Source organism: Cheilinus undulatus, linkage group 2 (genome assembly GCF_018320785.1).
Source record: "Cheilinus undulatus linkage group 2, ASM1832078v1, whole genome shotgun sequence".
Taxonomy (NCBI): domain Eukaryota; kingdom Metazoa; phylum Chordata; class Actinopteri; order Labriformes; family Labridae; genus Cheilinus; species Cheilinus undulatus.
In genome coordinates this window covers 1,801,964-1,825,184 of record NC_054866.1, presented here as the reverse complement: position 1 = coordinate 1,825,184, position 23,221 = coordinate 1,801,964, and the positions used below count along the sequence as shown (strand labels likewise).

The following is a 23,221-nucleotide window of genomic DNA, read 5'->3' as shown; positions in this document are numbered from 1 at the left end:
CCATGAGTGGATGAAGGACATGACCATTTCAGAGGCCTTCTTTGTTCTCACAGTATCTCTGGCGCTGAAACGTGTGAAGTAGTCGATAATATGGAGATACCACACACCTGGTTCCAGTTTGTGCAGATCTACTGCTACTGTCTAATTATACTCTGAAGCTAAAGGCAAGCCCACAGCAGATTTTGGCTTTGTCTTGCAAAATATTAATGCATTCTTTGACTTTGTTTTTCTGAGCTATGAAGACGCCTCTGTAGTCTGCCTGCAGATGCATGACCAAAGTGTTTATGGAGCTTCAGGAGAGCTTTATGTTTTTTCATTGGGGGAGAGGTTCTCTGTAAATGCTAAGGACCTCATCTTCTGCCCTACAGTCTTTGGATGTTTTGTCTTTCAATGTCTCTTTTTCTCTGATGTCCACACAGTAATGTATAGAACTTGTTAATTCAAGGGGAACTGGTTGCTTGAACATGACAGCTCTGTCCAGAACAGCTCCTACTTTTTTCAAAGATGCTTTACTCAGCCACAGTGGGATTTCTCAGTTTCAATGTGACACTTTGTCTTCCCTATTTTTGCAGGTAGTCTTACTTTTTTGTTAGAGTGCACAATGTTTCCATCTCCAGACCTAAAAGGCCTGCAACTAGGAGTTTCTGTTTGCAGCAGCTGGTTAACTTGGTCTTGATTGAGTTCATCACTCTAACTTTCTAGCCATTCTCTCCACAGACTGTACGTAAACAAGCAATGTCCAACAATAGCTGACCCCAAAGACCCAGTCAGGAAAATCTCTGAATTAGACATCAAGTCCTTTTTACAGTCCTCTACATTTTCAGTGAGTCTTACTTGTTCACTTCTGTGTGGACAGTCTTTGGCCCAGTGAAAGGTACTCTGACAAACGGCACACTTTGACCTCTAGCCAAATGTATCTGGTGGATTAGTACCAGGTAATGGCTGCTTTTGTTGTCCACTCGGTGATGTTATATTCTGTTTAACTTTTGCTTCTTGTCTTTGCTCTTTAAAAAACGCCACATCCTGGTTCACCTGAATTCTGTCAGACGAGCTCGCCGTTTTTCCTCCAAAGATCCGTTTCAGTCCCGACTTCATAGATGAGAACATTAACTGTGTGCATGCTGTCAAACGAATTGTCTGTTTTTTTTATCTAAGCACGCTGTGTTGTGCAGCTTAAATGCTAACAGCATGGGGATGTACATGTTCAAAGTCGATGCTATAATCTGCCATCGAAACAGAGATGTCCTTTTCAACTCCATCAAAAGGAGAGTATGCTTAATATGCGCAGTCCTTTTCCTCCTTCAGGAACACGTCATCTAAATTCGCTAGCAACCAGGCTTGGGGAGTAACGGATTACATGTAATGGCGCTACGTAATCAGGATACAAAAAAATGGTAACTGTAATCCGTTACAGTACAAAGAAAAAAATGTATTCAGATTACCAGTATATTTTATACAAACGGGGGTTACTTGACAAGATTACATTTTTCAAATCAAATGTGTGACCAGCGGCAGACACGACAGTGCACACGCAATGCAACACGTTACGACACCAAACAAATTATGACGACATCCCACGCTGTGCACGGCATGCCAATGCACATGAATCCCAAGTGCCCACGTTACGTGGAGGATCAGCAGCCTGGGACAGCACAACAAAACTACATGGCCACGGATGAGAAATCCGCTTTTGCTGGGTGGAAATTCCGCCACCACTTCGAGTTTCATCCACATCAAAAAACAACATCTCTGTGCAGCGCAAGTTATGCCTCCCGGCAAAGAAAATGCTATCCTCATCAAGAGACTCAACCTCCAACTTAAAGAAACCTTTACAGGTACGGATAAACGATATGTGTTTTGTGTGTTTTGCATGTTTTCCATTCTTGTTCAAACTCTACTGTGAATTATTACCATCCAATCTCTTTTTAACACTTTAAAAGCCCTTCCTGGGACGGTTTAGATGGGGAAACCAAACATGTCTTCAGTGATGTTTGCAAAATTTCAGCCAAAAGAGGGCTATTGGCACAACGATATTATTTCAGTCATGTACATGAAATCTTAAAATCAGTTTAAAATACAAATAAGTGATAAACACACAAAAAAAGAAAATAAAACAAGGCTGTAGCTGAATCAGCTTTTTCTTGTTTTTAAGCCTCTCATCTTACATGAGCGAAAAGGAGTAGGAAGAAGTAAAAACTTATGTAATTCTACCCATTTAAATTTTAATTGAAATCATAACACTGTCTTAAATTTCTAAAAAAAAAATACCATACCCTGTACAATTTTCCTCCAAATAATCAGTAAGCACCTATGTACTTCTGGAAAATCATTTCTTTATGCTTTTTAAAAACAGAATTATGCTCAAAATTTGCTTTAGTTCTGCACTCAATCTGTTCTACAGTCTAACTCTACTAACAGTGATAGAGAAACTTTTCAATGTTGTACACACAATTCTAACTTTTAGATTAGACAATTTTAGACAGTTGTCTTTATTTACATGTTTGGGATTGAAGTAATCCAAAAGTAACTACAAGTAATCAGGTACATTACTTTTATATGATGGTACTTAGAGTAAGTTACTGATTACATTTTTAAACAGGTAACTTGTAATTGTACTGGATTACATTTTTAAAGTAACCTTCCCAACCCTGCTAGCAACGTAGCCGTACCGTTATCGCTGTCTGGTTTCTCCTCCAGTATCTCCATGGCGTTTTCCCAGGCTTGTCCTTCAAGCCCCAGAGCGACTGCAAGGGTTTGCTTCTTTTTGTCTGGCTCCGTAACTCGTGTCCAGAGATTGACTTCATTCTTCAAGCATTCGTAAGGCCTGGCGTCATCAAACTTTGGTGGGATTTTATAGTCTGTAACTGTCCTCTGCTACCAGTGTTAACTATATTAAACACAACGTTTATGCAGCTCAGCTTTCGGCAGCTTTATTCATCCTCGAGGTAAAACATACTGGCAGTGGTTCACCACAAAACATCTCCTGCTCACCGGCGCCCCCTCAAGCCCCTGTTCCACTGGTTCAGGACCATGTCCAAAACACATTTGACTATAGTAAACAATGTAGAGGAGAAATACATGATAGCAATCAGAACTCAGAAAAGGAGGCTGGGACATTTTTCTGTTGGTATGTTGGTGAACAGGTTTCTGGTATTTCTTGGTCTCTGTTGTTTTTACTTGGACTCCGTCCTGCTGTGACTCAGATCTGTTCTCCGTGTCGAAGGTAAGAGACTCTTTCACTGCTTTAAAGACTGACAGTTGAATTTAAGAGTTAAAAGAGCTGTAAGCTAACAGTTAGCCACTGATTCATTAGCTGCTCTGACTGCAGTAGCAGTGCTATCAGTTAGCACACAGGCTAAGCTAACCATGCTAACAGAGCAGCTGTGGACAGCAGGCTAGACGTGCTCTGTTTGTAAAGTGTCTTCAGATAACATTTGTTATGAATTGGTGCAGTTTGATCCAAATGGATCGATAATGATCAATAAAATCAACAACAGATTTTTTCAGCTCCATCAGACTAGCACCACACCTTAACTGAACCTGGACTATTGCCACCAACACAGACACTCCTCTGCTCTCCTCTTCTTTGTTGCTATGGTAACCATATACCTGTCTGCTGTGAGCACCTGGGGGTGTGAAGTTGTCCTAAATATCAGCACTGATGAGATTCAGTCCTAGCTCAAATAGATTACAGTCAAATCAAGTTTAGTGTTTTTCTATGGGAATAACTGTGAATGATATGAACTATTCCTGCATATTCTCTACATTTTGAATTAAAGCTTAGAGTACAATCTTAATTTACAAGTCATGATAAAAAAACAGATAAATGTGTTGAATCCAGAGTTCTCTCTAAGTAAAGGTACTTAGACATTCTCAGTCATCTTAACTCCATTTTACTAATCCAGGGCACGGACATTATTAAGAACTGGATACAAAAATACTTTAAGATGTCATAAAACTATTGATGTTCTCAGTGAGCTATTGTTGAGGTTATGTTATCATGTCTTTTAAGCTCAACAAAACTGGAAAAAACTTAAATTCAAACGCAGCTTAAATGCATGTAATTCCAGCGTGTTAAAGTTCTTCAAATGTTAAAATTGAACATTTAATCCACCCAAATGTGGCTCATATTGTGACATACTTGGGTGTGTAAACATCAGAGAGACAGAAAGGTTGACTCTGGTCAAACAAATCCTCTTCCACTGAGTCCTGATCAGCATTCATGTGAGTCTGCATTAGTGCCCCACAGGTGGAACATCACTAACTGAGTGGGTAACTTCACTCATGGTGTTCTACTGTCTAAGCACAAAAGCAGCAGTAAAAGCAGGAACATGCTCTGAAAATGAATGAAGAAAAGTAAGAGCAGTAATGACCAGATGAATGGACGTGTGCCCAGCTCTGTGAATAGGTCTGCTACTCTGGTCCTCACTGCTGATTGGTTCAATACATAAAAATCAATCAATATTCTATTTAGAATCAGCTGGTTGGTTCTGCTGATGTTGAGCTGCAGTCTGAACTTAAAGTCCCCTTACTGGTTGTAAAACGGTCCATGATGAAGGTGAGCTCCTCCTTGTAGGTGTGTGCAGGTAGATGAGACTGACAGTGATGATGATGATGATGATGATGAAGGTGAATCAGCAGCATCTTCTCTCTCTGTTTCCTCCACAGCTGAAGCTCCAAAGTCTCTGTGACTGGATATGACTTCAGCAGCTGAACTCCATCAGTGTTGTTGTTGTAGTGACAGAGTGCAGCTCTCCCAGCAGGGGGCGCTCTTTTATGGATCAGTGTGAGGACCCAGAGGAGGCAGACCCTCCCTCTACAAGCTCTCTGTGTGGAGAACAGGAAGCTCTGAGGTGAGATAAAGATCTCTGACTGTCCATGACTCTTCTCCATGCCACCGCTCAGCACTCACATCATCATCATCATCATCTCCCTCTCTTCCACTGACCAACATCTCTCAGTAACTAATCATGTTGTTTGTTTGTGTCAGGATGAAGGAGCAGAGACCAGACTCTCCTGGACCCAGCTGTGTGTCCATGAGGAGTGATCAGTCTAAAGGTCTTCCCATTGCCTTTAAAGATAGAGATCATGTTGATATAAGGTGAGAATTCTCTGAATATTGTTATAAAAAATCTGTTGACCATAAAATCATATTGGTCATGATTGAAGATTCCCGTCTTACTTGTCAAGAACCACTTAAACAGGACTCACTGTACTTTATTTAGCATTGAAATAATGGGAATGAAATGCTGATCATCAGTTAAGAAAGTAGCCATTAGTTGACTAGTTTTAACAGGTAGACTCTGATTCAAATATATCTCTGCTTTTCTCATTACTGTGTTTGTTTGTATCAGGATGAAGGAGCAGAGACCAGACTCTCATGGACCCAGCTGTGTGTCCATGAGGACTGATCAGTCTAAAGATTTTGTTATTACCTTTGAAGATGAACATCCTGCTGATGGAAGGTAAGAACTGGATGAATATTGTTAAAGAAAAACTATTATTGTTATTCTATTCTGCTTCATTGCACGTTCTTACTGCTCTTTTCTAAATTAGAAATAATTGTCTGAAGTTACTAATGTATGCACAGGTACATCTCAAAAAATTAGAATATCATGAAAAAGTTCAATATTTTGTCACTCAGAGTGAAATATTTCAAGCTTTTATTTCTTGAAATGTTGATGATTATGGCTTACAGAAATGAAAACCCAAAATTCAGTGTCTCAGAAAATGAGAATATTGTGAAAAAGTTGAATATTGTAAAGTCATGGTGTCACACCCTAATCAGCTGATGAACTCCAAACACCTGCAAAGGTTTCCTGAGCCTTTAAATGGTCTCTCAGTCTGGGTCAGTAGCTACACAATCATGGGAAAGACTGCAGACTGGAAAGATGTTCAGAAGACAGTCACTGACACCCTCCACAAGGAGGGTAAGGTCAAAGGTCACTGCTAAAGAAGCTGCTTGTTCACAGAGAGCTGTATCCAAGCATATTCATAGAAAGTTGAGTGGAAGGAAAAAGTGTGGCAGGAAAAGGTGGACCAGCATGAGGGAGAACCGCAGCCTGGAGAGGACTGTCAAGAAAAATCCATTCAAGAATTTGGGAGAGCTTCACAAGGAGTGGACTGAGGCTGGAGTCAGCTCATCAAGATCCACTACACACAGACCAGTCCTAGACATGGACTACAGACCAGTCCTAGACATGGACTACAGACCAGTCCTAGACATGGACTACAGACCAGTCCTAGACATGGACTACAGACCAATCCTAGACATGGACTACAGACCAATCCTAGACATGGACTACAGACCAATCCTAGACATGGACTACAGACCAAACCTAGACATGGACTACAGACCAATCCTAGACATGGACTACAGACCAATCCTAGACATGGACTACAGACCAATCCTAGACATGGACTACAGACCAATCCTAGACATGGACTACAGACCAATCCTAGACATGGACTACAGACCAATCCTAGACATGGACTACAGACCAATCCTAGACATGGACTACAGACCAATCCTAGACATGGACTACAGACCAGTCCTAGACATGGACTACAAATTTGGCATTCCTCATGTCAATCCACTCCTGAACCAGAGACAACGTCAGAAGCATCTTACCTGGGCTGTGGAGAAAAACTGGACTGTTGTGGTCTCAGTGGTCCAAAGTCCTCTTTTCAGGTGAAAGTACATTTTGCATATCAATTGGAAATCCAGGTCCCAGAGTCTGGAGGAAGAGAGGAGAGGTACAGAATCCTCGTAACTTGAAGTCCAGTGTGAAGTCTCCACAGTCAGTGATGATTTGGGCTGCCATGGCATCTGCTGGTGTTGGTCCACTGTGTTTTCTGAAGTCCACACTCAACGCAGCCATCTACCAGGACATTTTAGAGACCTTCATGCTTCCTTCTGCTGACAAGCTTTATGGAGATGCTGATTTCATTTTCCAGCAGGACTTGACACCTGCCCACACTGCCAAAGCAGGGCTGCACATTATCTTTTATTGCCCATAGCACTGGTGCTACAGAGGTTGACAGTCTTGTAGCACAGAACAAAAACCTGTAGCACAATATATAAAATGTTTGTTACATCTCTAAAACCAACATGAAACCAAAATATATGCTTAGTAAGTGAGTGTACTTGAAAAACGAAACCAAAACAGCCTAAATTACAGCTCTCATTAATGTCTACCAAAGCAAACAGCCAATCACAGAGAAGAGAGACACTGATGTTTCTTCTCCACATTCAGACACAAAACAAGAGCAAACAGCTGGAAGCTGACTATCTTTACATAAGTGTTGGTGCTTGAAGATGAGTAGAGCAGTATGATTTGGAAACTAGACTTTGAGATCAGACAGAGGAGCAAATGAGCTCAGTTTGTGCTGCTGTTTGTTGCTGGAATCCTTTTGTTTGTATTCATCATTTTTTTTTAACTTTAGGCAGGACCAGCAGACAGCTGAAGTCTTTTTCTGTGTTCATCCTCATTACTTAAACTTTAGTGTGTTCTAGAGACTGAAGTATGTTTCTGTGTTCATCCTTAAACTGTGTTTCAAGGACTGAAGTGTTATATATAACATATACAATTTTTGATATATTGGTATTGATATCAGCTAAATTTAATTTGTTAATATCCCCACGTGTATAAACCAAATATATTGTGTATTCCTAGTCAAACTAAAAAATATAGTAAAGTTCTATATTGTTATGTGGGCCTTTTAAATGGATTTCTTGCAGGTCAGTTCAAAAGGACAAGGGTCACAGTTGGCTCACAGGCCATAGTTTAGACACCCCTTATATATTTACTGATACTCAAGAGTAATAGGAAAATATTCCTAACATTGTTTAACACTCATTAGGCACTGTTAGAGTTTGGTCCATATTGTAGTATCACACTGGGGTGTGATATTTATAGAGCCAGCGGTAAATGAACAGATGCTCTTTTTTCTCTCTAACACAATTTAATCATAACATCAGTACTATAGGAGTTCAGTGGTGATTTAAAAAAAAACTGTATTGATCTTCTCCTCTGTGCTCCTGTCTCTCTCTCCCTCATCTCTCCCTCACACACTGCTGTCTGTCTGTCCGTGTCATATCAGACCTGTATGGCTTGCTAGCTACGATATTAGTGGAGAAAAAAATGCCTTTTTTTATACATTAATCTTTGATCAGAAGTCAGCACAGACTGAGCGCTCTGTCCTCTCACTGACAGCCAACTCACTGCGACCGTCAGTGAATAATTGGAGAGGACAAGGCTAACAGAGAAGTAAACTAGCAGATACAGGTTTTTAACATCGTCTAGCCTGCGTGTCTTAAAAATTGGGATTATAGCAGCGCTCCTCTTCAACATAATGACACCTGTACGGCGTCTGCCCTGAGCCTGCCCCGTCTGTAAGAGCTGCAGCAGGTCACTCTCTCACCATCGCAGAGTGTGGCCGCTCGCTCTCCAGATGTGCAGAATTACACATTATTAGAGGAAATAACATTCCACTTGAATCTAAAATGTACCAGAAATAAGAAATAGATGGACTGGCCATGAAATTCAAATCTCAAATCAAAGTGAAGTTTTAGGTATGGAGGACTGAGAGTGCCAAAATGAAATATATAATTCATTAATTATATAAATGTGCCATTAATTAATTAAATATGCAATTAATTAATTAAATGTGCCATGAATTAATTAAATGTGTAATTTATTTAATTAATATTTAATTAATTCATGGCACATTTAATTAATTAATGAATTATATATTTCATTTTGGCACTCTCAGTCCTCCATATTTAGGAGCAACAAGTAAAACCTGAAGTCTTACCTGCATGTCTGGCATGCACACACCTCTCTCGCTGTCTCATAGGACCTGTGCAACGAGGAAAGAAAACCTCTTAGCACCAAGGTTGTTACAGTTAACTAAAACTAACTAAATAACTGAAATGAAAATTCAAAAAACATTTTAGTTAACAGAAACTAAAAACTAAGCTTTACCAAAAAAAACGAAAACTAACTAAAACTGACAGTGCACTGACTAAATAAATAAATAAAAATGGAGACAAAATATCCTTAGTTATTAACCTGACATGCCAGATAGATTTGTTTCACACATCCGTCTGGGAAAGCTTCAATAGGAGACGTTTGGGAAAAGGCAGAGGCTTTGAAAAAAACTTGGAGGGTGATTGGATGAACATTCTGTCTTTCACATCTCTACGGGCCAATCAGAGCAACAAAGCACGTGACGTAGCCGCTATCAAGCAGCGCATGCGCAGCTTCCGAGGAATAACGCGAAACATGGCGACTATAGACATGTAAGTACTCGACTTTTGTCGTTTTTGAAAAGAAAACAACTCACTGCTGTTCTTTGTTCTTCTTTTAACAAAGAAATGTGGTCAAGTTCTGATAAAACTGGTGCTACTGCAGCATCCACGCTAATCTCTTCCTCCATGACTGCACCAGCTCTTGTTGCTGATACGACTCCGCCAGAGCCTTTGAGGGGTCTGGAAGCTAGAGGGTCACGTGGTTCATGTAGCAGCGGAATAGTTCCAAACAAAGCTTGGCGGGCCATTTAAATGAACTGCTTAGCCGCGATTTCTGGTAACTACTTACCAATATTTTCGTTTTTTACATATATATACATATATATATATATATGTATATATATATAGATATATAGATATATAGATATATTTCAGTGTGACACATATTCTATGCGTGTGTGTAGGAACATTATTATTGCGATACTGCTTTTAAAATTGCTGAAAATTTCTATGAAAAGGAAGAATGTGGACAGTAAACTAGCTGGCTTTACTTACGTTCTTGACTAGCAAACATTGCTTGGCACAGCAGTGTTACTAAATTTCCTTTATAACATCAGGGTTGGTGATTTTGAAAATTACTGACTTGTTTTGTTTTAACATTTCAGACAAAGAAAGAAGAAGCCTGTGTGATACTCCTGTGTAGGAAAACATGCTCAGATGTTTCAAGGACAATGTCTATGCTGTAACTCAGCTTTATTAACTTAAAGCATGTAGGAAACTCTGTCTTGTGAAGTATAAAATATCTAAGTGATTTATCTGTAGTCCATACACGATAGCTGTTGCAAGATACTCCATGTTGCGATATGCTGTTGTGGAGGGGGAAAAATCAGAATCGTATCCTACTGTATGTATGTATATAAAAATATGAAAGTGACAGCTGGTGACTGGACAGGAGGAAAACCAACCCATGGCATCGTGTTACTTTATACTAGTTATCCATACTTTCTAATATTCAACAAAAAGTGTTCTAGCAATAAAACAATGGCTTACACGATTTCTTAAAAACATTTTATTCAATCCTGTTGTTTCCAGATTAACAATACAGGCCTAATGCAAAAGAGTATTCATCAAAGATGTGAGATGTAACAGGAAGCAGACCAGTGTTCAACACCTGTGTAGGCACCCAGTACGTCACAGTGGGAATTTACATGACACCCTCTGATTTAAAAAGGAAAAACAAAAACCATGAAACTCTGGAATTAACAGTAACAAAGCAATGTGTTCCACTCAGTTTACATATTGGGAGACTATCTTCATCGCTGCTGTGAAGCCTCTTGTTGCAACCAGTCTTCCAAGAGCAAGAGAGAAGTAAAGGCTGGCTGTCCTCTTTGGATCTTGCAAGGTCAGAAGAAGTCTAGTCAATAAAATCTTAACAGAAATCAAGCTTTGGCAGTTTAATAGTGACTGGAAAAAGCAGTATTTTGAATACTGTGTAGGTCCTCCAGGGCAATATCTCCTGTGTGCAGGCTGAAGCCTCCAGATGCACACTGAGAAGCTGCAAAAGACAACATATTTAAGCTAACGTTAGACTACTACTACATCTTATGCCAAATAATAGCTAAACAAGGTATCACATCATCTTACATAACCTCATACCTAACATTTAAATAAACTTGAATTGCAACAAACTTTGACTATTATTATCAAAATGGTTAGCTTACATAAAAATGTGGAGATTTAGCCAAAGCAAACTTCAAAAGGCAATTATCAACATCATCCACTTACCTCTTCTGAGGCATACACCGCGTTCCACATTATTATGCAAATTATATTTTTCTCTGATTTTCCTAAATATTAATGCAAATGACAGTCAGAATATTTTTCAAGTCATCAGCCGTTAGAGCATAATTCAGATGTTTTTGAACAAACTTCATAATGACAACAATTATTTAAAAAAAAAAAAAAAAACCTCAAAATGCACTGTTCCACATTATTAAGCACAACAGCTTTTTAAAACATTTTATAGGTTGTAAAGAACTAAAAATGGTCATTTGTTGAAATTGCAGCATTAGGAGGTCATATTACTGAAATCAAAGCTATTTCAATCAATAACATCTTAACAGGACAAGTTCCATGTTAACATAGGAGCCCTTCTTTGATATCACCTTCACTATTCTTGCATCCATTGAACTTGTGAGTTTTTGGAGAGTTTCTGCTAGAATTTTTCTTTGCAGGATGTCAGAATATCCTCCCAGAGCTGCCTCCCACCCTCATAGATCTTTAGCTAGAGGATGCTGCAAAGGTTCTCAGTAGGGTTGAGGTCAGGGGAGGATGGGGGCCACACCATGAGTTTCTCTCCTTTTATGCCCATAGCAGCCAATGACACAGAGGGATTCTTTGCAGCATGAGATGGAGCATTGTCATGCTTGAAGAAAATTTTGCTACAGAAGGCACTGTTCTTCTTTTTGTACCATGGAAGAAAGTGGTCATTCAGAAACTCTATATACCTTGCCGAGGTCATTTTCACACCTTCAGGGACCCTAAAGGGGCCTATCAGCTCTCTCCTCATGATTCCGGCCCAAACATGACTCCGCCCCCTCCTTGTTGACGTCCCGGCCTCATTAGGACATGGTGGCCATCCACCAACCATCCACTACTCCTCCATCTGGACCATCCAGGATTGCATGGCACTCATCAGTCAACAAGACTGTTTGAAAATGAGTCTGCATGTATTTCTGGGCCCACTGCAACCATTTCTGCTTGTGAGCATTGGTTAGGGGGGGCTGAATAGTAGGTTTATACACGACTGCAAGCCTCTGGAGGATCCTACACCTTGAGGTTGGTGGGACTCCAGAGACACCAGCAGCTTCAAATACCTGTTTGCTGCTTTGTAATGGCATTTTAGCATCTGCTCTCTTAATCTGATGTATTTGTCTGTCAGAAACCTTCCTCATTATGTCTTTATCTGCACAAACCCGTCTGTGCTCTGAATCAGACACTAATTTCTTCACAGTTTGATGATCATGCTTAATTTTTCCTGAAATATCGAATGTTTTCATTCCTTGTCCAAGGCATTACACTATTTGACACTTTGTAGCAGCAGAGATCCTTTTACTTTCCCATATTGCTGAAACCTGTGGCCTGATTAATAATGTGGAACATGTGGAAAAGTGCATTTTGAGGTTTTTATTTTTTTTAAAAATAATAGTTATCATTATGAAGTTCATTCAAAAACATTTGAATTATACTCTAACTGCTGATGACTTGAAAAAAATATTATGACTGTCATTTGCATTGATATTTAGAAAATCAGAGAAAAATGTCATTTGCATAATAATGTGGAACGCGGTGTAGTGTGGCAGTCATATTTGATTAAAATTGCTGAATAACCACGAACACCCATCAAACTAAGAAGCTAACACTTAGCTTCAGACAAAACAAACACTAATGTTAGTATTAGCATATTAGCACCCATTGTTAGAATAACATTACATTAGCTAATATCCTTAATTAAAAAAGACTTTCAGTAGGCTACAAAAAGTCCTGCAATAGCTAAGTTATTGAGGATAATTTCAATCAAAGTTCCCCGATAGTAAAGGTAGGATAGTTAACTGTTGGCATTAGTCACGAGTCTTTGCTAACCTAACATTAAAACTAATATTTTGTTTGAAATTGACGAGCTATCACGCTTTAAATTACATCGTTAATTTGATTCAAATGTGATCATTAAAATGTCAACTGTAGCTTCCTTCCTGTAAATTGACCTTCAATAAATGTGAGAAACATACCTCCATAGGAATCCTACTGCCATGGTCGCAATGTTTGGAACTATCGGGGGCTCCCATGATCCGCCATTGCTGTAAAATTATTGGCCCATTGGTGTCTATGGAGTTGACATAACTCTTTCTCTCTCTCAACTTCTCTGGACTCCGCCGGTCCGACAGTACTGCCCCTGGAAGCTGATTGGTCCTTGGTCACTTTCTAACCGGGCTCAGACGGTTCAGATGGGAGCTTAACAAAATGGATTCGCCAGTGAGAAACAAGGAAATGGGCGTATCCTAACCCTAACCCTATGCAAGGTTACTTAGTTTTAGTCTTTGGCTGCGTCTCACTTCTTCTGTTTTATGGCTTGGGTCTTTGACGTGAGTCTTTTCCATGAGTCTTAGTCCTGCCCACCAGAGACTCATGGAAAGACTGGAGTAATTGATGCGGAAGACTGAAGCCATCAGACCGACGATTAACGGTCAATGGGACGTCCTTCCCTCTGCAGCGTCCCGTAAACATCAGTTTATGATGACGCTGCCCTGATCATCAATCAGCTGTCAGGAGGCACAAACAGCTGATTGGGTCTCCATACATTTCTTCTCATTTATTCTAATAAAATCTCCACATTCACAGAGTTTGGTCCCAGTGTGGGATCAGAAAACACCTGCATGAAGAGAAACCTGCAGTAAAAGGTGAAAAGCAGTCATTTTCAGCTCATTGAAAAGACGTCTCTATAAAGACGTCGCTGAAACGTTGTCATATTTTAAACAACTATTATTGGGCTAAACTTGGACTAAGTCAGATGGACAAAACATGGCTCAACTTTCTACAACTATCTTTTGACTAAATTAAGGTTATGATGGACCAAATGTAGAAAAAATCCTCTAAGTGATGTCGGTGTTTGGTGGGAAAGGGAAGATTTATATCTGATTCTGTTGATCTTATGAGCTTTTAACATGTTTTATGTTTGACGGTAAATCAGAAAACTAATCAAATATTAAACTCCATACTGATTCACTCTTTAATAATGATTTTATTAAATATATTCTCAATATTTCACTGTAAATGCTTATTTCAAACACTTTCTTAAATCCCAGCCCATCAGTTATTGAGCCTTATAAAACTTCTGATGTTAATGTTCTCTTGAGAGTCCGTTGAGTCCGTTTATCATCTGTTGTAAACTCTGTTTCTCCTCCATTGTTTATTTCTGCTGGTGCTGTAAAGTTTCACTGACATCCACTGTATAGCAGCGTCCAATCAGAGAGAGATATCCAATAAGGGGGCGTGTCGTGAGTAAAAGAGTTCTGGGAAGTCTGCTCTCATGTGTCTTTGATCATCTGTCTTCAAATCTCAGTCCTCGGTCTTATGGTTTGGGTCTTAAAACCACGTAAGGGTCTTTGGGATGGTCTTTAAGATGGCTGATCAGAAACTACTTCCGGTTTGAGCGAAGCCGTAGGACCAAAGACCGATCAATAAGAGACTTGGGATTCGGCTTTTGACACAACCATACTGACTGGCACCTACACCGGAGTCTGGGGAGTGTAAAGTTGCCTGATCTGATTGGTTAAGACTTCATGAAGTGGTAGTTTTAAGTCTGGAGTTGTATTGAAACATTTAAATAAATAAATGTTAAGTGAAGAGTAACCTGTTTTAATGTTTTTTAAAATGTATGACTCTCAGACTCAGCCCCGATGTCTATCTGTAAAAAACTAAAACTAACACTAAAACTAATTAAAACTAAACTAAAAAGAAGCATTTTTGCAAAATAGAAACTAAACTAAACTAACAAAACAGCAATCAAAACTAATAAACACTAAACTAAAATCAAACACAGAAAGTGAGAATGAAATAAAAATAAAAACTAATGAAAAATCCCAAACTATTTTAACCTTGCTTAGCACAGACCAATTTTCTTGTAGCATTTGCGACATTTATGCCGCACTGTACAGCCCTGCAAAGGTACCAAACGCTGGTTCAATGACCATGGTGTTACTGTGCTTGATTCTGACCTGAACCCCATAGAGAATCTATGGAAGATGAGAGACACCAGAGCCAGCAATGCAGATGACCTGAAGGCCGCTATCGAAGCAACCTGGGCTTCCATTACACCTGAGCAGTGCCACAGGCTGATCGCCTCCATGCCACGCCGCATTGATGCAGTAATTCATGCAAAAGGAGGCCCAACCAAGTATTGATGCATAGAAATGTACATACTTTTCAGAAGCCTGACATTTCTGTTTAAAACATCCTTTTTTATTGATCTTATTTAATATTCTAATTTTTTGAGACACTGAATTTTGGGTTTTCATTATCTGTAAGCCATAATCATCAAAATTTCAAGAAATAAAGGCTTGAAATATTTCCCTCTGTGTGTAATGACTATATAATAAATGGGTTTACCTTTCTGAAATGAGTGACAAAAAATATTGAACTTTATGATATCCTAATTTTTTGAGATGTACCTGTATAAGGGATAAAAGCATACATTTGTGCCCTACTCACAGGTTATAACAGAGACAGAATTAAAAAGTTGTTCTCCATTTCTCCAACTTGTCTCAGCGCTATGACACATGAATGTGTGCTGTATGAAGCTCTCTGTCAGGAATGGATCCAGCGGGATTTTAAAGAAGTGGCAGGGACACATCTTGGCATTAAAAATATCCTCAAAACTGTATGTGATATTTTAAGTGGGGCAGTTCATAGTTGCTTGCTTAAAGACAGGGGTTGTTGTTCCACAGTGTGTAAAAATGAAGAGGAGTAAACACTGCTGCTGTGTTCATCCTTCTCTCAATGCCATTAAAATGCAGAACCTCAATGACTGTTCTTCAAATAAAAGTTGGGAAAGAGTGCTACATTAATTGAACACTACTAATAAAGTCATTCTGAATTATGTTGCATTATAGATATTAAAGAGTAATATTATAAAATGGTATGACAGATTTTTTACGAACCATCCTGTCAAAATGATGGACAACAAAAAAATTCAGCACCACCTCTGCTATATGTTATCATATCTCTGTATAATTATCATTATCATTCCTATAATTACTTGTTATCTCTTTATAAACATATCTATAATTAAACATATCTTGTTTTTTGGTATCAGGATGGAGAGGCAGAGCCCAGACTCTCCTGAACCCAGCTGTTTGTCCATGAAGAGTGATCAGTCTAAAGATTTCTTCATTACCTTCAGACAACCTGCTGGTGGAAGGTAAGAAATTATGAAATAAAAACTATAGTTGTGATGACCAGGTCACTGTTGTCCCTCATTCATCATCATCTCTCCATCATCATATAAATAAACCAGGATGGTTGGATTTCATAGTTTCTAATAACCAGTGGTTACAGTTGAGTTCATCAGCTTACGAGGGCTGGCATTGTCAGAGAAGTGTTGGAGCCACAATATGTTGAAATAATTTGAGTGTAATCCTGACTTTGACCAGTAGATGGAGCTCTAGCTTACAGAGAGTATGAATACAGGAAACTGCATTCAGGCACGAGTGAAAACATGGGAGTTTTTCAACCATGTGACCCTGAGTGACCTCAGTGAAATGGACATTTGATGTTTATAATTATGAGCTTTGATGAGGTGGAACATGGTAATATTGAATGTGTTCAACCACAATTTATCTAAATAAAAGATTGATGTACCTTCATAGTAAGAACAGTGGACATGGATATTTCATCAGAGCTGAGCATGCGTCTGAAAATAGACTCCAAGTAATGCTGCCTAGGATTGGACAGTGGCTATTCTAGGGAGGGGCTTAGCAAAAGGTCACTTATGATCCACTGCTGATCAATCACGGTATTCCTCCTCCATCATCATCATCATTCAGTGTTTCATTGCAGTTTGACTATGAAACACCAAACATCAACATCTCCTCTTTATATAAACAAATAATAAATATATTTAAAATATATGCATCTATAAACATATCTTATGTAACCACATCTTCTCTATATAAACATATCTTGTTGTTTTCAGTAACAGGATGGAGAAGCAGAGCCCAGACTCTCCTGAACCCAGCTGTTTGTCCATGAAGAGTGATCAGTCTAAAGATGAATTTATTTACTTCAGACAACCTGCAGGTGGAAGGTAAGAAATTATAAAACAGATTTACAGCTATGTTGACATGTTATCAGTGTGGTGAGTCGCAGGGGCCCACAGGCTGTAAACTTAGAAGGCTTTATGAAAACCAGTGGATCCTAAATAAATCTTTTATTCCTTGAGAAATTATTTATGTTAATATGGTCTTATATAAGTCAGCTGTATGAGCCAATGAGGGCTTGTTTCCATAATAATGATAATAATAATAATTATAATTATAGTTATAATAATATTTAATTATTAAGTTCTTCTTTTTCTTCTTATCATTATTTTCATTATTATTTTATCCGTATAGCACTTTTAAAAACAAGGGTTTACAAAGTGGTTTGACATTTGAAGCAGCAAGAACAAGCAACTAAACCCAAACAAAAGACAAAGACAACAGAACAATGACACCCAGAAATATCAACAGAACCCAAACAGTTCAAGAACCTGAACAGAAGACATGATCGAGATGATAAACTAGAACCAGAACTTAGATGTCACTGATACCGAGCAAAACCATGATATCACACACATCATTAGAGCGCAGTCATCATTAGAGACCTTACAAACTCAGACATCAGCTGACATCATACAGTAGGTACCATAATAACAATAAAAAAAACATTTGGAGGCTTTTCTGTCATCATAATTTCCAGTTTCTTCTAGTCTCTTCAGGGTGTAGTGAATCCCTTTATTGGACACCTTTAGGTGTTTTGTGATTTCTCTGTCAGTGTATCCTTCTTTACTGTATGCACTCATCTGAACTCTTGTTTCTTTACTCCGCTGTTTTTTTAGACATTTCTGTGGTAGTCTGTCAGCGATCTGGACAGAGTTGAGATTAATTGGGTTTTTTGTATGCAAACTCCAAAGCCAAAGATCTAAAGTGAATATTGTAAACTTTGATTGTTTTTTGCTTTTGCACTGAAGTGGTGACTCTTGCAAATCCTCTCAACCCTAAAACAAAGCCCTTCTCTTCTTTTGTTAACATCATTCAGCAATGGTCTGGTAACATCCATGTATACCTAAAGGATGAGTGGGGAAAATGGTGCATATCAATGAAAGAAAAGTCTGATCATGTAGTAAATATATCCAAAAATCCATAGAGTTCATACTGGTTTTTAAGAAAGTCATGGTGAACAGAAACTTGAAGTTGCTTCCAAATAATGGCCTGTAGTTTATATGAGGTAGTACTGGCTGTCAATGCTAGGAGGCAGTATGACAAAGCAGGAAGATAACATGTAGATGTGATTTAGACAGGACTGATTTTTATCATTTAAAATGGTCCAAAGTGATCTACAGTTTACATAAAGAAGACAACGTTAAAAGGCTGAAAGGACACACGGAAGAAATAGAGTGAAACTAAAGCAATAAAAAGTGGTAAAAGTGGATTAATAACTACAATATCACTGGTCTAATATAGCAGTTACAGCAACTTCCTGTCAAGCGGCGTGCTATTGAAATGGTCACCATCATCACTAAGCCATCCTTTTATGAAACATGTCAGTTTTATGCTGCCTTTATTTGAAAATCCGAGCTTGGTAGGTTCAACAGAGCCAGACAAGTAAAGAAACTGCCTAATTTTGTGACTTCCTGTTGCCAGTAGGGGGTGTTGTGAGGAGATGTTTACGTGTGGGCGTGTTCAGTGTGATACTGTCCTTGCCAAAAAGAGTAGATCACAAAACAATGTACACTAAAGTTACAAAGGTTTATAGTCATTTTGCACCATTATTTTGAAATTGAGATGAAGTTAGGGACTTCCTGTTGGGATTTAGGGATGGATAGAAGAGGCTTTTGTAGGTCTGATGATGATGACCTATATGCAGACCCAAAATCATAAACCTAGGTTGAATGCTGTGTAAGGACTGACTGTTTAAAGGGAAAAATGAAAAATTAGAGGAGGAAATGCTCAACTGGCAGAAGGGGGCGCTGTTATAAAGTAATGGTAGAGCTGAATGAAGAGGTGTTAGGGGGTTACTTTTTAAGGAAGTGATCTCTTTCAGTGAGCCAACATACATACCACAGTAAATGAGATTATCATTTAATCCTCCCACATTTACACTGTGCCATGTTGTTGACCTCTCAGACTCTGTCATTAAATGTCCTTAAACCTGATATTTTTTTCTACAGAGGTCAGCTGGAAACATCAGAGTTCTTCAATGATCAGTCCAAGCAGCATCAAACAGAGCTGGACTCCTTATTTATGGTGTGTACATCATCATTAACAGTGGAGCACATCTATCTAGATATCATGGTAAACTGTTTCTCAGTCTGTCTGATCAAACCCAGGCTGTCCTCTAAACATTCATTTTCTCTTTGTGTTCCAGCTGCTAGAGGAGAACATTATCACCTTTGTGAAGAAGGAACTGAAGAGACTTCAGAAGGCTCTGAGTCAGGAGAACCCAGAACGTCTCAGTGAGGATGAGGAGGTGTTGGTTGGTGAAGATGAAGAGCAGAGGAGCAGCAGAGAGGCTTTTCTGAAGATCACAGAGAACTTCCTGAGGAGAATGAAGCAGTACGAGCTGGCTGACTGTCTGAGGAACAGTACGTTTATCAAAGTGTAACCAGTATTTATACCTTAGTAGATTCGGTGCCAATTGAAATAGTAACACACCAACATCTATTAGGCCGACAGGAGGAGGTAAGTAAAACCACAACGACGCCTTTATATGAAGAAACAAGTAAACATTTATTAACACAAAATTTACCCCGTGTGCACTTTACAGTGGGTTTTTCTTCCTAAAGGGTAATACACATGAAATGAAATACAGTAAAACTTTTCAGAGCTCTTAACCTTTTTTACAGCCAAGTAAACACAAAATTAATTGTCCAAATCTTTTTTTTCCCTTATGTACCCGGGTACTATTTTTAGTTGTAGAAGTAAAGTTCCTTTAAATAGTAAGTAAGTAATAATAAAAAAAAAAGTTCAAGTCTTCCTCAGTTTAGTTAGTGAGTGAGTTTGTGTGTTTGGGGCCCATATATCTGTTTGTGAGATCTCTTATCTGTGATCCAAAGCGGAGAAGCAAATGAAGACTCTGAGTAAGGATCCTCGACCTCCTTCCCTGCAGCCAAGGTGGTTGGAGTACCGCTCGCACTGGACTACTTCTTTAGTGTCTCAGGACCATAAAAAAAAAAACCTGAATACTGTGCAAACAAAACTAAAATTGATTTTCTTCTTAAAGTATGCAAATGAGTTGTAAAACCTTGCACTAGTTTTCTCACATTAATCACAGTATTTTTGCACAGAAAATAAACCTGTATGTGCTTGTAAACATTAAATTCACAAAACAAAACTTAACAAGCAACAGCATTTCACATTTCTTTTATCAAGATATACAATACTGAGTTCTTTTAGCAAAGAAAACACAGTTCTTTTAATTCTTTCTTTAATATTCTGCACATAGCCACTGAACATCTGAGGAGATTTTTGGATGAAACTGATGGAGGAAGAAGAACTGCACAGCTCTTTGCAGGATCAGCTCATTCACATCAGTTGTTGCTTGTTGTTTCAGGAACTTGTGCTTCAGTTTGCCAACATAAACTGAAGTCTAACCTGAAGGAGAAGTTCCAGTGTGTGTTTGAGGGGATCGCTAAAACAGGAAACCCAACCCTTCTGAATCAGATCTACACAGAGCTCTACATCACAGAGGGAGGGACTGGAGAGGTCAACGAGGAACATGAGGTCAGACAGATCGAAACAACATCCAGGAAAGCACACAGGGCAGAAACTACCATCAGACAAGAAGACATCTTTAAAACTCCACCTGGAAGAGATGAACCAATCAGAACAGTGATGACGAAGGGCGTGGCTGGCATTGGGAAAACAGTCTTAACCCAGAAGTTCAGTCTGGACTGGGCTGAAGGCAAAGCCAACCAGGACATCCAGTTCATATTTCCATTCACTTTCAGAGAGCTGAATGTGCTGAAAGAGGAAGAGTTCAGCTTGGTGGAGCTCCTTCATCACTTCTTTACTGAAACCAAAGAAGCAGGACTCTGCAGGTTTGAAGGGTTCAGGGTCGTGTTCATCTTTGACGGTCTGGATGAGTGTCGGCTTCCTCTGGACTTCAGCAAAACTAAAATCCTAACTGATGTCAGAGAGTCCACCTCAGTAGATGTGCTGCTGACAAACCTCATCAAGGGGAACCTGCTTCCATCTGCTCGCCTCTGGATAACCACACGACCTGCAGCAGCCAATCAGATCCCTCCTGGGTGTGTTGACATGTTGACAGAGGTCAGAGGGTTCACTGACCCTCAGAAGGAGGAGTACTTCAGGAAGAGATTCAGAGAGGAGGAGCAGGCCAGCAGAATCATCTCCCACATCAAGACCTCCAGAAGCCTCCACATCATGTGCCACATCCCGGTCTTCTGCTGGATCTCTGCTACAGTTCTGGAGGATCTGCTGAAGACCAGAGAGGGTGGAGAGCTGCCCAAGACCCTGACTGAGATGTTCATCTACTTCCTGGTGGTTCAGACCAAACTGAAGAGCATCAAGTATGATGGAGGAACTGAGACTGATCCACACTGGAGTCCAGAGAGCAGGAAGATGATGGAGTCTCTGGGAAAACTGGCATTTGAGCAGCTGCAGAAAGGAAACCTGATCTTCTATGAAGCAGACCTGACAGAGTGTGGCATCGATATCAGAGCAGCCTCGGTGTACTCAGGAGTGTTCACACAGATCTTCAGAGAGGAAAGAGGACTGTACCAGGATAAGGTGTTCTGCTTCATCCATCTGAGTGTTCAGGAGTTTCTGTCTGCTCTTCATGTCCATCAGACCTTCAGCAACTCTGGAGTCAATCTGTTGGCAGAGGAACAAACAACATACAGGATCTTTAAAATCTTTCGAACCAGGCCTAAACTTCAATATCTCCATCAGAGTGCTGTGGACCAGGCCTTACTGAGTCCAAATGGACACCTGGACTTGTTCCTCCGCTTCCTCCTGGGTCTGTCCCTGACCACCAATCAGAATTTCCTACGAGGTCTGCTGACACAAACAGGAAGTGGCTCAGAGACCAGACAGGAAACAGTCCAGTACATCAAGACAAAGATCGATGAGGATCTGTCTGCAGAGAAGAGCATCAACCTGTTCCACTGTCTGAATGAACTGAAGGATCGTTCTCTAGTGGAGCAGATCCAACAGTCCCTGAGATCAGGACGTCTCTCCACAGAGAAACTGTCTCCTGCTCAGTGGTCAGCTCTGGTCTTCATGTTACTGTCATCAGAAGAAGATCTGGACGTGTTTGACCTGAAGAAGTACTCTGCTTCAGAGGAGGCTCTCCTGAGGCTGATGCCAGTGATCAAAGCCTCCAACAAAGCTCTGTAGGTGAACTCACAACTGCACTGATAAAGTAGTCTGTATTTAGAAACATAAACTTATTTCTACCTCTGTTTCTGGTTCAGACTGAGTGTCTGTAACCTCTCAGAGAGAAGCTGTGGAGCTCTGTCCTCAGTCCTCGGCTCCTCCAGTCTAAGAGATCTGGACCTGAGTAACAACAACCTGCAGGACTTAGGAGTTGAGCACCTTTGTGGTGGATTTGGTGGACTTATGGATCCACATTCTACACTGGAAACTCTCTGGTAAGGATGTCATTACTTTTATTTAGTTTGCTAACCAATGCATTGTCTTTTGTGAGTTTTTTTATTGACTAAGCTAACATCTTTAACAGGCTGAGTGGCTGTAACCTCTCAGAGAGAAGCTGTGGAGCTCTGTCCTCTGTCCTCAGCTCCTCCAGTCTCAGAGATCTGGACCTAAGTAACAACAACCTGCTGGACTTAGGAGTTGACCAACTTTGTGATGGACTAATGGATCCACGTTCTACACTGGAAACTCTAAGGTAAGGATGTCACAGCATTTTTTAAAACCGACAGTTTTCATCTTTAATCCTCTTGAACGCACACACTAGATTCAGCCAGACTCTCAGATCACTGGAGACCACACACCTGCCCACCTGCCTATGACCTCGTGTGATCAAGTGACTTCAGAAAAAAAACAAAAAAAAAAACAAGGATGTCTGTTAATGCCATCTTGCTGTCTCTCCACAACAGGCTGCCCTGGTGTGTGTTACAGGTGTAGCAAAAATCATAAAACAAGGGAAAGACTCAGGATGAAATCCTGG

At 39.7% G+C, this 23,221-nt stretch overlaps 1 protein-coding gene across 1 annotated transcript in view; it reads left to right on the top strand.

The window, feature by feature from the left end:
• The first annotated feature begins 4,776 nt into the window (after positions 1 to 4,776).
• LOC121522615 (NACHT, LRR and PYD domains-containing protein 12-like) overlaps positions 4,777 to 23,221 on the top strand; it is a 34,806-nt gene continuing 16,361 nt past the window's right edge. The window contains exons 1-9 of the mRNA XM_041807163.1: positions 4,777 to 4,853; positions 4,991 to 5,101; positions 5,355 to 5,465; positions 16,125 to 16,229; positions 19,239 to 19,314; positions 19,436 to 19,652; positions 20,621 to 22,424; positions 22,506 to 22,682; positions 22,772 to 22,939. Coding sequence (XP_041663097.1) covers positions 4,777 to 4,853; positions 4,991 to 5,101; positions 5,355 to 5,465; positions 16,125 to 16,229; positions 19,239 to 19,314; positions 19,436 to 19,652; positions 20,621 to 22,424; positions 22,506 to 22,682; positions 22,772 to 22,939 — 2,846 coding nt within the window. The remainder of the gene's footprint in view (positions 4,854 to 4,990; positions 5,102 to 5,354; positions 5,466 to 16,124; positions 16,230 to 19,238; positions 19,315 to 19,435; positions 19,653 to 20,620; positions 22,425 to 22,505; positions 22,683 to 22,771; positions 22,940 to 23,221) is intronic.